General features: G+C 42.1%; 1 protein-coding gene across 1 annotated transcript in view; it reads left to right on the top strand.

Annotated features, from left to right (window-relative positions):
• LOC122798749 (zinc finger protein 501-like) overlaps nt 1-17,082 on the top strand; it is a 187,990-nt gene that overhangs the window by 88,767 nt on the left and 82,141 nt on the right. The window contains exon 3 of the mRNA XM_044067851.1: nt 14,465-14,587. Within this exon, the coding sequence (XP_043923786.1) occupies nt 14,465-14,587 (123 nt within the window). The remainder of the gene's footprint in view (nt 1-14,464; nt 14,588-17,082) is intronic.

Below are 17,082 nucleotides of genomic sequence, written 5' to 3'. Positions count from 1 at the left end.
GTTTTTGTGAAATGGTTGATAATACTTTTTTTTTTAATTTAACTTAAGGCCAGTCATTTGTTGCTGTGAGACCCTCTTGCAGTGTGTTAATATCATTTGGAGAATCAATGACAGCACCCAACTTGCAGTTGTCCACAGACTTGGTCAGCCACAGGCCTTTTGTCTTTGCCTGGACCTTTGAGAAGTAGATGCCAAACAGTAGGAGTCCCAGGACAGATCCCTGGGGAATACCACTAGTGACAAGTCTGCTGTGGGAGGTGGAGGTGCCTATTTTGACCTTGTGGGCCCTATTTTTGAGCCATTTGGCCATCCACCTGATGAGGTAGGGATTTACACCAAGTTGTATTAGCGTTTTGATGATACCCAAGTGGTGGATTGTGTCAAAGGCCTTGGCCAAGTCAAGGTAAGCTATTTGTACTGACTTTCCCTCCTCCAGAGCCTTGGTGGCAGTCTCAAAGAAGTCAACCAGGTTCATCAGGCAAGATCTGCCCTTGAGGGGTCCGAACTGGGTGGGGTCAAGTGGTTGGAGATTGCCTATGTCCTTGTTTATGAGATCCATAATAATGTGCTCCATGGCTTTACAGATCAGACTTGTCAAACTTATGGGGCAGTAGTTTCCAGGGTCAGTAGTGGCACTACCTTTGTGCAAGGGGATGACAATAGCAGTTCTCCACTCTGCTGGAATGAAGTCTGTACTTAGCCTGTGGTTAATAGGGTGCTCAATGGCGAAGCTAGTTCTTCCTGGAGATGGTGCAGAATACAGCCTGGGATACTAACAGGTTCCGTGGGAGCTGTGTTCGTTGCCATGGATAGGACCTTTAACACTTGTTCTATGGAAATGTGAGGTGCAGGACACGTATTGGGGATATCAAATTAGCCTCTGGGGGTATAAGGGGGTGAAATCTGTGCTGAACCTATCTGCTAGCTGGTTGGCTACGTCAACAGGATCAGTGTAAGTGTTACCATTAAGTGCTAATGTTGAACAAACCTGAGCTTTGCCATGGACGTTTCTGATGTAACTGAAGAAGATTTTGTGGTTTCCCTTTGTTTCGGAGGATATTTCAATTCATAATTGGCCTTGGAAGTTTTCAATAGTAATCTAATTTGGTTGTTAAGGCTGAGGATGGATTTTTTTCCAATTTGGAATTTGTTCCTTTTTACCCTTGGATAGCAGTTTCTTCCTTTTGTTGTAAAGCCTCTTGATAGAGGATGTCCACCAGACAGGTTGTTTCCTTGAGGAGCAGGTTTTAGTTCTGTTGGATATGGCTGAGTCCATGCAGTTGTACACATGCTTATATACTGCACTGGCGTACTATTCAGCATAGTTGTCTGCATCCTCTGAGGGGGTCAGTGGTGTGAAGGTACTGATACCCTCCCTTAGGAGGTTGTAGTCAGCTTTTGAGAAGTTTTATAGCCTGGTTATGGCTGGGGGGGGGGGTTGGGTGGGATAGAAACTTCAAATGAGACAGACTGATCTCACCAGGGAAGAACATACTATGGGAGTGGTGCAGTAGTCTCCTATGTTGGTGAGAACCAAGTCCAGAATGTTATCTCCCCTTGTGGGGGATGAGACAGGCTGGTCTAGTGCATTATAATTGATGAAGTCAAGGAATCGTTGGGTGAGTGCATTAGTGCAGGAATAGTTCACCCAGTCTATGTCCAAGGATCCGAGTGTTAGGGGGTACCTTGATGGAGTCAAGTAGGTCCAGGTAGGAGGAGTGGGTGTCCTGAGTCATGGAATGGAGTCTATAGATGGCTATAACTTGGATGGGTGTCTTGCCATCTGTCAGTTGCACCTGGAGTAATTCCAGTGGGTCGTGTTGGCAAACCAGTCTGGAGGTGTGCCTGCCCTTAATGAATGTAGAGATTCACCACCCTGAGACTTCCTGACCTCATTTTGGGGTCAGAATGTGTGGAATGAGGTATAGTCTGGCAAGGCAGGGGTGCTCTCCAGACCCCTAAACCAAGTTTCCGTGACTGCACAGACATAGGCATCTTCGACTACATGGAGAGCCTCCAGTGAGTGTATTTTCAGGTTAAGGCTCCTAGGTTAAGCAGCATGATGTTCAATTTACTTTTTGACAGATCTTTTATATTGGAAGATTTTTCTTTGAGATATAGCCTAAAAAAGGCACAATGGGGGGTGCAAGAGCCTTGGCCAGGATCTGGAATCCCAGGAGTGACAGGTGGAGGCCATCTCTGGCAAAGCATCAAGGCCTGTCAACCATGTCATCCCAGGCAGAAAAATACTGGATCCCCTTGGAAAGACACCCACCAGAAATTAAGCCAATTGTCGAAGGCAATTTTTTGTTGGTATTGTGGTATAATTCTTGGTGAAGGTAGGATGCTGCTTAGGGCTAGGGTCATACCTGCCTAGGACACATATTCTGAGATCTCAATCATGTCTCTTCATATAGTCCAGGGAGGTATGTCTCAAGTCATTCATACCAGCGTAGACAATGACAGAGTCATACTTGTACCTGTTGTGGAGAGAGTTAAGTGCATGCATGATGTGGTGAATTCTGGCACTTGACAGACAACTGACTGTGACCATCTTGTTGTCAAGCCTGGTGAGGGGGACAGTGGTGTGTCTCACAACTGAGTCGCCATGACTAGTAAGTTTGGTTTATTGTTATGCCTTATGGGCTGTGTTTGCGAGACACTGATGTGATGGCTGCTACATGTGATGTGTTTGATGATGTGTGGAATGTTTGTGAGTGTGTTTTGGAGGTCGCTGCTATTTAGGTAGGTTTTTCCGAGAATCTCTGCATAGTTGTGTGTGTTGGTCTTGGTTAAGTGATGTGGTTGGTGTGGTGTTCGTGCTGGTAATCTCCTCTTTGTCAGGATTACTGACTGTGGCATGACAGAGCATGGTTTCCAGGTTACTGATGTAGATGCATTTCTTGCAAGTAGAAGAATTCTGTGCTAGGAGAAGAGGGCTGTCAGTGAACATGAAGCAGTTGCTACACTGTCTCATTATGCCCATGTCGACCAGGCTGGCAGGAGAAACTAATGGAAATTGTCCAGAAATAGTTTTCTGAATACTTCGGCAGACTTATGGAGAGAAGGTTTTGATAAGGGTTTGTCCACAAAAGTGCAGACCACAAAAACCTTCTTAAATGTAAAATAACTGGCCTGAAGCAGAAGTGCTAAAACCAAAACTAAGATGCTTAGAATAACAGATAAATTTAATCAGGCTACTAACAAGTAGAAATAAATATAGCAGAATAAAAGCACTTGAACACTTAAGAGCTCATACCAAATCAAAACAAGGTAGTAAAGTAGGAAGAACAGTTACAGTAAGAGCAGCTTAATAAAATGTAACACTTTTTTTGTTAAGTAAAGACGGAGGAAACAGATGATAATTCAAGATTAAGAAACTAAGGGAGTTGGTCTTCCCATATGCTCTCTCTGTACAGAGTATACAGGGCTGATGAGATGGGACTGGAAAGAGTGCGTGAAACCAAAGAAGTAAGGGTGTAGTCCTTCCCAAATTATATCACTGTATTTAGTGGATTGAGTAAATGAAATGAGGCCGGGAGGAGTGGCCAAAGTTTAAGAATACAACAACACTTGGGCAGAAGGGTGGGAAAAACAAACAAAATGCAGACAGAGACTACAGTATTCATAGGTTAGTACTAAGCTACCTGCCCTTGCGAGCCATTGTAAGCCTAGCCAATTATCCCTTGTGAGACTCAAACCCTGTGCCTTGTGCTTGTAAAGCAGGCACCTTAACCATTAGGCCACCCTCATTCAATCAATATTCAATGAAACAAGTAAATAAATACATGCAGTGCAGTCTTGTTAACTATCACTGAAACAGATCAAGTGCAAGAAAGTATAATATCAGCTTTGTATATCCAGATGGTTGTAAAATCAGTCCAGCCATCTAAACAGCTCTGCTACTGAGCACTGAGCACATTTAGACAGAAATTTAACTATACCAGTAGTATAAAACAAAAGATAGACCCTCAGGCAATCAGATAAACACAACACTTCACAGAATGTATAGCAACCTACACTTTGAAACTAGCTGGCTTAGCGCTCAAGTAATGAACTAACCTTGATAAACAAACTGCAGACAGAGATAACCAATATTCAATCAGTATTTAATGAAACAAATAAATGAATGCAGTTCAGTTTTGTTAACTATCACTGAAACAGATCAAGTGCAAAACAGTATACTTATATCAGCTTTGTATACCCAGATGGTTATAGAATCAGTCACAGTCAGCTAATCAGCTCTGCTACTGAGCACAATTACACAGAAATGTAACTATAACAGTAGTATAAAAAGATAGAGCCTGCGGCAATCAGATTAACACAAAACTTCACAGAATGTATTGCAACCCCTACTCTGAAACTGGCTGGCTTAGAGCTCAAGTTCTGAACTAACCCTGAGAACCAAACTGCAGACAGAGACCACCGATATTTAATCAATATTCAATGGAACAAATAAATAAATGTACAGTTTTGTTCATTTATCAATATTCAATGGAGCAAACAAATAAATGTAGTACAGTTATGTTAACTAGCACTGAAACAGATCAAGTGCAAAAAAGTATACTTATCTGAGCTTCGTATATCCAGATGGTTGTAGAATTAGTCACAACCAGCAAAACAGCTCTGCTGTTGAGCACAATTACACAGAAATGGAACCCTTTGCAAGGTATTCCAGTTACAAATTTTCCCCTAGTAGCACTTGTGATCACCTAGTAGTACTGCTCTTAGACCTTCCATTCTTTACCCCCTTAGCTCTGTCTGGCCACTTTCCTTTAGATTCTGACAAATATGGATGGACAATTTCCTGCATTTTCTCCTGCCTGTCTGGTTGATATGGGCATCCTGAGACAATGCAACAACTGTCTCATGTACACAGACAACACTCTACTACTACCACCTAGGAACACAATTTGTGAGAGATGCAATTACATTAAGAACCTAGAGTCTATGCTGTCTCCCTTACAAGCTGGCACTGAGAAGGTTGTCAACACAAACACCACACCTCAAACACCACCCACACCTACACAACACACCCACATATGCAGAGGTTTTCAATAAAAATATACCTAAATAAAAGAGATCTGCAAGTCAAAAACACATGCAAAGTTCATTGTCCACCACACCACACATAGTCCACACACATGTGTCTCACAGCCACTAAGGTCTAAACATAAACCCAACATATTAGTCATAGGAGACTCCATTATGAGATGCACAGATGTGCCCCTCACCAGGCTAGATAAGGAGAAAGTCATGGTTAGTTGTTGTCAGGTGCCAGAATCCACCATATCACCCATGCACTCAAGTCTCTCAACAACAGGAACTGTTATGACTCTGTCATGGCCCATGTTGGTGTGAATGAATTGAGATGTACCTCCCTGGACTATATGAAGAAAGACAAGGTCAAGCTCACTGAATACATGTCCAAGGCAGGTATGTTCCTATCCTTAAGCAGCATTCTACCATCGCTCAGAATGATGCATCAATACAATGAGAAAATTATTGACTTTAACATTTGGCTTAGTTCCTGGTGTCATTCCAAGGGGATCCAGTACCTGACAGCCTGGGAAGACATGATCAACAGACCGTGATGCTTTACTAGAGATGACCTCCATCTGTCTCATTTAGGCTTTTGACTTCTGGCAAAGGCTCTTGTCTCCCCAGTAGTGCCTTTTTTAGGCAATGCTATGAAGTTAAAACTACCAACATGAAAATTTCATCAAAATGCAAATTAAAGGTCTTACTGATAAACGCTAGGAGTCTAAACATGAAACTGCACTCATTGCAAGCATTTTTAACCCTGGAAGATGATGACATTTGTGCAGTCACACAAACCTGGTTCAAAGCTGTGGGGAGCACACCAGCCATACCAGGATACTCATCCTATCATACATTCAGACCTCAAACTATGGGCAGCAAAGCAAAAGGAGGTGGAGTTACAATATATATTAAAGACCTACACACCTCCAGGCAGGTCAAACAGTGTGATGCACAGGAGACAATCCAGGTGCAGTTAACCATTGACAAGACCCCTATTCAAATCATAGCTAGCTACAGGCCCCCAACTTTGACTCAAGATGCCCACTCCACCTGTCTGGACCTCCTCAAATTTATCAAGATTCAACCCTTTACCATGATATGATCCTGGGTGACTTTAACTATCCAACCATAGATTAGAAGAACTACTCATGCCAAAACACAAATGCCCAGAGATTCCTTGATTTTGTCAATGAAATGCCATGGACCAGCTGGTCGACACCCCCACAAGAGGTGATAATATCCTGGACTTGGTATTAACCAACATGAGAAACCACTGCAGTATCCCTACAGTGTCGTCCTCCATTCTAAGATTTGACCACAAAACTGTCACTTTCAAAGTCACCATCATCCCTAAACCCACCATCAAACTAAGGGTCAAACAAAAAACTTCTCCAAAGCTAATTACAACTGCCTGGGAGAAGGCTCCATAGGAACTGGCACATATATCCAAACCTACAACTAAGTACTATACGAGCATTTATATAGCTGCATGGAATCAGGAATACCTTAATGGGACAAAATCCTCCTCCTCAAGGAAGAGTAAACCTAACTGGTGGACATCTGCAATAAACAGACTCTATAATAAAAAAAGAAAAATATTGCTGTCCAGGACCAAGAAGGAGCAGGTGTCTAATTGCAGGCAATCTCTCTTTAGCCTGAGATAACAAATAAGAGCACTAGTGAAATCTTCCAAAGCAAACTTCGAGCCCAAACTGGCCACATCTACTAAAGACAGTAATACGGCCTTCTTCACATATGTCCCCAGTCTCAATAGAAGCACGCAGGTCTGCTCAGAACTGGTGGTCAAGGACACCACATACACAAATGCTGTAGATATAGCCAACCTGCTGGCAGACAAGTTCAGTAAAATCTTCACCCCTCTATCCACATCAGTAAAACAGGACATCTCCAGCACCTGCCCCGTATCTTAAGCATGCAATCATAGGTTCATAGGTTCATAGGTTTATACTAGGCTATCTGCCCTAAGGCATTTATAAGCCTAGCCCAAATTTTTGTGGCTTACGCCACCCCTTATATGAAAAAATACTGTGCCCATTGGTTTGTTGTGCCTCTGTCCAGCAGTGACACAGAGATGATTCCCGGGATAAACCTACGATCTCCCATCCACAGGTCAAGATTTCTCTTGAACAGAGCCAGCGAGGTGCTCTGCCTCACATGGATCGGGATTTTATTCCACAGCATAGGGAGTCTCTGAGTGATAAATCTATCCCTCCAGCACGTCCTATTTATATCTGTGCTAAGGTTTAAGTCACTTGCTCTATATATATATATATATATATATATATAACTTGTTTGCATTTAAAAGCATTCTCTTGAGTCTCCTTGATGCTTTATCTGTTTAAACATTTCTGCAGTTTTTTTCTACCTAAGTAGTGTTGGTAGTGTAGCATTGTCCATATTCAGGCTTGTGTTTTGGGTCTAGTTGTTTGTTAGTAGAGGTTGTGTGTCTGAGCACATGTTCCAGGCCATCATAGCTTAGCCAAAGCCAGTATAGCATTTCAGTGAGAGTGAATTGTTTATGGTCATTGGCTGATTGGGGTTGCCTGGACTACGGCTGGGAGTAAGCACCTCAATGGTTCTTTCAAGCTTTTTTTAAAGTTGTTTCAGGTTTCAACTTTGTTACTTAAGAAGTTAACTTGTGAGTGTTTCTGCCATTTCACACTGAGCTAATCGGAGGAAGTTGGAGGAAGGGCTCTCAGCCAACTAATCTGTGATATATAACATTAAGTATCCTGTTTTTTGCTTATTTCTGAGTTATTTATAGAACTTGTAGTGTCTGCATATACTTTGTTAGCTAGTTTCACTGTGTGTGAGGTATTAACTAGAAATTTTCTACAATTGTTAAGCATCTGGTTGGGTTTGTGTGTTCTGATTTTTATTTCCCACCATCCCTCCCTATTGGTATCCTGTTTTTATACTTGGTGGCTTTGCAGCTGCCCACCCCTACTGTAAATTTGAGCTGGGACACTCCTCCCAGTCTAGTGTCATTACCTCATTCTACCTAATCCAGGGAGAACATTTGAGAAGGCCAATCCAGTTAGTTTCTGCTCCTCCTTTCCCCTTTCCACTTTACAAAACTAAGCTTGTTTCCTGCCTTTCCTGTAAGTTGTCTAGTCCAGATACAGATTTGCTGTATCCAGGACTGTTTGTAAGCTTCTGAGCCCCCAAGCATTTCTGTGTTGGAGGGAAGCCTTCTAGCTTAATTTTGTTTCTTAGAAATAGCCGGTTTTCTAGTTTCAGCACTCAAATCTGTTTCTTTTAGCTCCGCACTTGTTCAGAACTCGTAAGCACTAAATAAGCTACAAATTACTACAGCACTCAACTTTCCTCACTTGTCTAGAGGAAAACAGTTTTTAGTACTTAAGAAATAAGCACCTACCTAGGCATGTCTAAGGGTCAGCTCCCGGTGTTTTCTCCTGTGTACTTGATGCATCTGGGCATCTTGGGGCAATGCAGCAATTGCCTCATGTACACAGACAACCCTCTCCTCCTACCACCCAACACTACAACTTGTGACAGATGCACTTATATAGCCAAACTGGAAGCAAAGTTCTCTTCACCCAAGACTGGACAAAACAGTCAAGAGGAGAAGGTAAACACCTGCACCACACCACACTCAGCACATAGTCCCACAAAACCTACACCACCAAAACACACACATAGAAACACAAAACACACACCAACATTTGCGGAGGCTCCCAAAAAAAAAATCTACCCAAGAAACAGGGACCTACAAAGCAGAAATGCAAGCAACCTCCACCCCCAACACAATCCAAATGACACATAGCCCACAAACTCAGTGTGCCACTCAACCACAGCCCATAAGGCATAACCATGTACCCAACACTCTAGTCATAGGTGACTGTATAGTCAGGCACAGTGATGTTCCACTCATCAGGCTGAACAAGGAGAAAGTTACTGTCAGCTTCCTGTCAGGTGCCAGGATCCACCACATAATGCATGCACTCAAGTCACTCCACAACAATTACAAATATGACTCTGTCAGTGTTCATGTTGGTGTAAATGACCTGAGACATACCTCCCTGGACTACATGATAAGAGATATGGAGGAGTTGTCCGATCTTGTAGCCCAGGCAGGTATGACCCTAGCCCTAGCATCCTGCCATCATCCAGAATGATACCACAGTACAAGGACAAAATGATTGACTTCAACAATTGGCTAAGCTTCTGGTGTCATTCTAAGGGGATCCAGTATCTGTCTGCCTGGGATGACATGATCGATAAACCATGATGCTTTGCCATAGATGGCCTACACCTGTCATCCTTGGGATTCCAGATACTAGCTAAGGCTCTTGCCACCCCTATGGTGCCTTTTTTAGGCAAGATTCAGATGACAAATTCACCACCATAACAGGCACAAGCAAGCAAAATCTGAGGGTAATGCTACTTAATACTAGAAGTCTAAACCACAAAATGCACTCACTCCTTAAAATGGAGAACGTCGACATCTGTTCAATGACAGAGACCTGGTTCAAGGCTCCAGAGAGCACCCCTGCATTACCAGGCTATAATTCATACCACACCTTTCAGCCACCTAACCTGGACCGATGCACTAAAAGCGGAGGCGTGTCCATATTCATTAAGGATATCCACACCTCCAGGCTAGTTGCTCAGCATAGTGCATCCAAGATTATCCAAGTGCAACTAACTCTGAGCAAGACCACAATCCAAATTGTCTCTTGCTACAGATCCCCCACTGTGCCCCAGGATTCCCACTCCTCATTTCTTGATACTCTGGAAAATATTAGGGTACAACCTAACACCCTAATAATGGGTAATTTCAACTACCCCACCTTTAACTGGGAAAACTATTTGCGCACCAACTCTTGTGCTCAACGTTTTCTGGAATTCATAAATTCCATTGCCTTGGATCAGCTTATCCACACCCCCACCAGGGACAGCAATATCATAGAGTTGGCCATTACCAACATGGGCAACTGGTGTTCCACACCAGTGGTCAATTCCTCGTTGGTCAGATCCAACCACAAGCAAATCAACCTAGACATCCACATCCCACCCCCACCCCCCATTAGGGAAACCACCATAAAAAATTTCTCCAAAGCCAACTTCACGCTTCTTAAGACAGAAGCGGCAAACTTCACAGCACCCATGCTCACTGACAATAGAGGTACAACTGCTGAATCCTATACAATTGCACTTTATAAGCACTTACATGAGTGCATGGATCGTGCAATCCCTAACAGAACCAAGATGCTATCCTCCAAAAAAAGGAAGCCAAGCTGGTGGTCCCATGCCATAAACAAACTCTACATCAGAAGAAAGAAACTGTTGCAAAAAAGAGTAAAATCCCACGATTGGAGGAACTCCATGGTCAGCCTTAGTAAGAAGCTGAGATCCCTCATAAAATCCCCCAAAGCTAGTTACAAAAACAAAATCACCACTGATTCTAAAGACAACCACAAAGCATTCTATAGCTATGTCAAGAATCTCAATGGCAACACTCAGATCTGCTCTGAGTCACAGCGCAATGGCACTAAATATACAGAACCAACTGATATTGCCAACATCCTGGCAGATAGGCTAAGTGCTAACTTTACCCTTCTCTCAACCCCTAAAGGGCCCATCTCTATACCAGAAGAATGCAAAGTTCCTGTAATTACGGCTGCACAGGTAAAAAACACACTCTCCAAAGCCAAGAATACAGCATTCATGGGACCTGACAACATCCCAGGCTGTGTTCTACATTAACTACAAAACGAACTGGCACCCCACCTAAGTACCGTGTTCAATCATAGCCTCACCTCAGGCTTTTTGCCCACTGAATGGCGCACAGCAATGGTTATCCCACTCCACAAAGGGGGAGCCACCATGGACCCCGGGAACTACCGCCCCATTAGCCTGATGAGCCTGGTCTGCAAAGCTATGGAATGTATCATCATGGAACTTATAAACAATGACATTGGTAATCTCCAAACTCTGGACCCTACCCAGTTCAGGTTTATAAAAGGCAGATCATGCCTCCTAAACCTGATAGACTTCTTTGAAGTGGTCACCAAAGCCATAGATGAGGGTAAGATGGTTCACACAGCCTATCTAGATCTCGCCAAGTCTTTCGACACCACCCCCCACTCTGGAATTATAGATAAACTCACTAAACTAGGTATAAATCCCTATGTCATAAGATGGGTTGCCAACTGGCTCACTGACAGAACCCACACTATGAAAGTAGCAGATTCTAAATCCAACTTCAGACCAGTGACAAGTGGAGTACCACAGAGTTCAGTCCTAGGTCCTCCCCTGTTTAGTATCTACTTCTCTGAAGTACAGGCTAACACAGAAGGTCTTTGGCTAACAAAGTTTGCAGATGACTGCAAACTAGGAGCCATAATCAAAACTCCTAACGATGTGGACATCCTACAAAAGGGCCTCACTGAGACAGATGCCTGGTGTCAAAGCCATGGCCTCAAGCTCAATGCCAAAAAGTGCATTGTCATCCCTTTTGGTAAAAACTCTGTACCCATGAACTACCACATAGGCGGTAGTCTACATAACACCAAAAGTGTGATAAGAGACCTTGGGACACAGGTGGACAGTAGTCTCTCCTTTAATCACATCACCACAGTAGTCAGGAAATCCTTCTGCATGGCACACCTCATCACAAAAGGTTTCTCATCCAGGAAAAAAGAGGTCATTGTTCCCATCTACTCATCACTCAGTAGACCCATTATAGAGTACAACACCCCTTTTGGTATGTATCTCACAAGACATCTACAACAACTGGAAAGGCCACAGAAATACCTCACAAAGAGGATTACCGGCCTCAAACAGATGCCCTATGCAGACCGTCTCAGAAAACTCCAGCTTTACTCAGTCACATATCACCTACTCGAAGGCGATCTCTGCTTAACATACAAAGCTATGTCAAACCCAGAGCTGTTGGACATGCTCCACTTGAAGAAATCCCAATCCCTCTGAGCTACACACTCTAGGGACCTAAGCCTTGTCACCAAAATAAACAGAACATGCTGGAGGGATAGATTCCTGTCCCAGAGACTTCCCATATTCTGGAAGAAACTACCTATCTATATCAAACAAAGCTCCTCATTTGCACTCTCCAAGAAAAATCTTGATGATTGGATGGGAGATAGGAAATTCGCCCCGGGGATCACTTCTGTGGCTCTGCTTGACAGAGGTACAGGAAAATAATTTTCTTGGGTGGCAAAAGCCAGGGTACCGTTTGGCTGGGCTCATATAGGCCCTACGGCCAATAGCCTAGTACCTTCCTATGAACCTATGAATCAGTCGTGAGGGACTTGGACACTCAGGTTGATAGCAAACTGACTTTTGACCACCATATTGCCTCTGTTGTACGGAAAGCTTTCTACATGGCCCACCTTATTAATAAGGGTATCTCATCCAGGGATAAAGAAGTCATAACATCCCTGTATTCTTCCCTTATAAGACCCATTATTGAGTACAATGTCCCTTTTGTCATGTACCTCCCAAAGCATATGCAGCAGCTAGAGAGACTACAGATGTACCTCACCAGGAGAATCCAGGGCCTCAAACATATACCCTGCACAGATAGGCTTAAAAGCCCTGTCCCTCTACTCAGTCTCATACAGACTCCTCAGAGGTAACCTCTGTCTGGCATACAAAGCAATCTCAGACCGCACCTTGATGGAACTGTTGCATATCCACAAGTCAAGCTCCACTAGAGTAACCTGCATGTGTGGTCTCAACCTCATCTGTGATATCAATAGGACTTGTTTGTGAGACAAATTTGTGTCCCAGAGACTCCCCCTTCTGTGGAATAGACTCCCTGTCCACGTCAAGCAGAGTACCTCATTAACCCTTTTTTAAGTGCAACCTGAATAACTGGATGGGGAACAGAAAATACACTCCTGGCATTCCACCTGGGTCCTTGATGGACAAGGGCGTCGAGTGCTGACCTGCCAGAGCATGGGCTAAATTCTTGGGTAGGCTTGTAAGGGCCTCAGGGCCAATAGCCTACTAACTTCCTATGATCCTATGAACCATTTTGGAGATGCAGATATTATCTACAAAATGCAAAAACAGCCAGGTGTTTGGGACAGTACTTCTGAAAATGGTAAGTCGTTAGTTGTTTTACTTAGGTTGTGTCTTCTGTGAGCAGTATATGTCTTGGGTTTGTCAGTGTCTGTACATTTCTAGGTATTTGTCTTAACCAGGTTCTTTAATTGAAGTCCAAGTTGAATTGATGTTCAACAATGTTTTGGAGTATGTTATAATGCGAACAGATCCTGGAACCTAAGGCCAGTGAAACCAATGGGCATCAGCAATGCTTTATGTAGGCTTTTCCTCACATTTAATGCTTCTTTGATGAACTGCATTGGATCATCTTTTTAACAAAATGTATTACTCATAGCTCCCAGAAATGAGTACAGGGATTCTTTTCTCTTTAAGACTGTCTGTTTACCTGCTGAGGACTGAACAAAATGTGCCCTGTGCTTCCTATTTTACAGATCGGTCACTTGTGTTACATGCTGACCACTTGGATACATGATTCATCTTAGGACAACTACCTGACCTCATCCTTCTGTAGTTAAACAGGAATCTCCTGACTTCCTTCTGGCTGTTCTCTGAGCCCAAACTAATGTAGGTTATGGGGCTTTCTCCGCTCCAACCTCTTGGTCTGGAATACACTTCCTGCAAGTATCAGGATTGTTCCAGGTGTTATTTCTTTCTGACACAAACTTCATGCAGCACACTTTACTGAGAAAGGTAAGTATTGAACCTGGTGCTACTTACGGAACTCTTACACCACTCTGAAATAGTTATGTACTTCATGTCTCACTGCAGATTACAGTTTCACTGACATCAGGGTGTTGGATCATAACAGAAGTTTGATTGTGTGAACATTGTACAATACTGATATGTTTTAGTTTTGTATGTGCCTCTTTATCTAGTATACTTTAACGGGTATATTGATCTCTTATTAGACTGAGATTTCCTTTTCGTATGGTTTTCACTATATATTTCTATATTATACAGCACTTAGTTTATTTTCTTTATGTAGCTGGCTCTGGGTCAGACTGAAGTGGTTATTTACATCACTATATTTGCTGAATTACCGAATGTAATAAATAAGTAATAAATACTGGTGGAGCTGTATGTGTTTGACTCTGAATGCTACAAAAATAAATACTATAAAAAGTTAACATATTTACAAACACACACACACACACAAAATAAAGGTTTAATAATATGGAAATTACTTGAGGTGACTTGTGTTCATGCAAGGTTTTTGATGAAATGTGTCTCTGTTCTTGCTTTATCATTATCCATCAGTTGTATTTTGAGAACAACCCTTTGTAAGCCTAAGCGTTCCTAGAAGAATACAGTTTATCTTTAAATTTCGTCCCATTTTAATTTGTAGGGTACAACATCCCAGTGGACCACCTTTGGTCATTTATTTTCAAAGATAAGATGCTTCCATCTGATAATGGTGACAGAAGAAGGAATTTGCAGCAAAATCAGCTTCCTGGGAACAGAATTAGCAGTAAGTAGATAAAATATACTCCATTTGTTAAACCTTTCTGTTGTGTAAATTAAAAGTCTGGCAGAAGTATAGGAGGGAGTATTCTGTAGAGACTTATATTCATAAAAGTGTTAAGCAAGTTTTTACATTAAAGGAAGTTAGACCTTGGAAAAACAGAACAACACCCATAGATAATACTATGTAGTATAAGAAGGAAATGTAATGAGCATTTGGAGAACATAGAACAAAGAAATGAGATTTTGGGGACAGGTGATAAAAGGACATAAGGTAATAGAATGGGATGAAGCTAGACAAATTCTTGGAGTTATTGAACTTAGATTAACTTGCATTTACAGATCTAATGTTAGCGCTCAAGGAAGATGTATTGAGGTTAAATGATAATTTTGTTAAACCATGAGAAGTACATTTTATAACTTAGGCCAGAGCAGGAATGGCACACCAGAAAAGACTAATAAATGGGGCATAATAAAGCAATGTTAGAGTTGAGAAAATAGTATGTTGGAAGGGTAAAAAGGGCATGGAGTGAATGATTAAATAAAGATGCTACAGGTGATCACAGTACGATACAAGGGTAAAAAGGGCATGGAGTGAATGATTAAATAAAGATGCTACAGGTGATCACAGTGCGATACAAGGGTAAAAGGGCATGGAGTGAATGATTAAATAAAGATGCGATGCTACAGGTGATCACAGTACGATACAAGGGTAAAAAGGGCATGGAGTGAATGATTAAATAAAGATGCTACAGGTGATCACAGTACGATACAAGGGTAAAAAGGGCATGGAGTGAATGATTAAATAAAGATGCTACAGGTGATCACAGTACGATACAAGGGTAAAAAGGGCATGGAGTGAATGATTAAATAAAGATGCTACAGGTGATCACAGTACGATGCAAGGGTAAAAGGGCATGGAGTGAATGATTAAATAAAGATGCTACAGGTGATCACAGTACGATGCAAGGGTAAAAAGGGCATGGAGTGAATGATTAAATAAAGATGCTACAGGTGATCACAGTACGATGCAAGGGTAAAAAGGGCATGGAGTGAATGATTAAATAAAGATGCTACAGGTGATCACAGTACGATACAAAGGTAAAAGGGCATGGAGTGAATGATTAAATAAAGATGCTACAGGTGATCACAGTATGATGCAAGGGTAAAAAGGGCATGGAGTGAATGATTAAATAAAGATGCTACAGGTGATCACAGTACGATACAAGGGTAAAAAGGGCATGGAGTGAATGATTAAATAAAGATGCTACAGGTGATCACAGTACGATGCAAGGGTAAAAAGGGCATGGAGTGAATGATTAAATAAAGATGCTACAGGTGATCACAGTACGATGCAAGGGTAAAAAGGGCATGGAGTGAATGATTAAATAAAGATGCTACAGGTGATCACAGTACGATACAAGGGTAAAATGGGCATGGAGTGAATGATTAAATAAAGATGCTACAGGTGATCACAGTACGATGCAAGGGTAAAAGGGCATGGAGTGAATGATTAAATAAAGATGCTACAGGTGATCACAGTGCGATACAAGGGTAAAAAGGGCATGGAGTGAATGATTAAATAAAGATGCTACAGGTGATCACAGTGCGATACAAGGTAAAAAGGGCATGGAGTGAATGATTAAATAAAGATGCTACAGGTGATCACAGTGCGATGCAAGGGTAAAAAGGGCATGGAGTGAATGATTAAATAAAGATGCTACAGGTGATCACAGTGCGATACAAGGGTAAAAAGGGCATGGAGTGAATGATTAAATAAAGATGCTACAGGTGATCACAGTACGATGCAAGGGTAAAAAGGGCATGGAGTGAATGATTAAATAAAGATGCTACAGGTGATCACAGTGCGATACAAGGGTAAAAGGGCATGGAGTGAATGATTAAATAAAGATGCTACAGGTGATCACAGTACGATACAAGGGTAAAAAGGGCATGGAGTGAATGATTAAATAAAGATGCTACAGGTGATCACAGTGCGATGCAAGGGTAAAAAGGCATGGAGTGAATGATTAAATAAAGATGCTACAGGTGATCACAGTACGATGCAAGGGTAAAAGGGCATGGAGTGAATGATTAAATAAAGATGCTACAGGTGATCACAGTCCGATGCAAGGGTAAAAAGGGCATGGAGTGAATGATTAAATAAAGATGCTACAGGTGATCACAGTACGATGCAAGGGTAAAAAGGGCATGGAGTGAATGATTAAATAAACATGCTACAGGTGATCACAGTGCGATACAAGGGTAAAAAGGGCATGGAGTGAATGATTAAATAAAGATGCTACAGGTGATCACAGTACGATACAAGGGTAAAAAGGGCATGGAGTGAATGATTAAATAAAGATGCTACAGGTGATCACAGTACGATACAAGGGTAAAAGGGCATGGAGTGAATGATTAAATAAAGATGCTACAGGTGATCACAGTACGATGCAAGGGTAAAAAGGGCATGGAGTGAATGATTAAATAAAGATGCTACAG

Source organism: Protopterus annectens, chromosome 3.part1 (genome assembly GCF_019279795.1).
Source record: "Protopterus annectens isolate FY-2018-M chromosome 3.part1, PAN1.0, whole genome shotgun sequence".
In the NCBI taxonomy this organism is placed as follows: domain Eukaryota; kingdom Metazoa; phylum Chordata; order Ceratodontiformes; family Protopteridae; genus Protopterus; species Protopterus annectens.
Note: the sequence above shows the minus strand (reverse complement) of the source record. Positions and strands in the feature narration are given on the sequence as shown.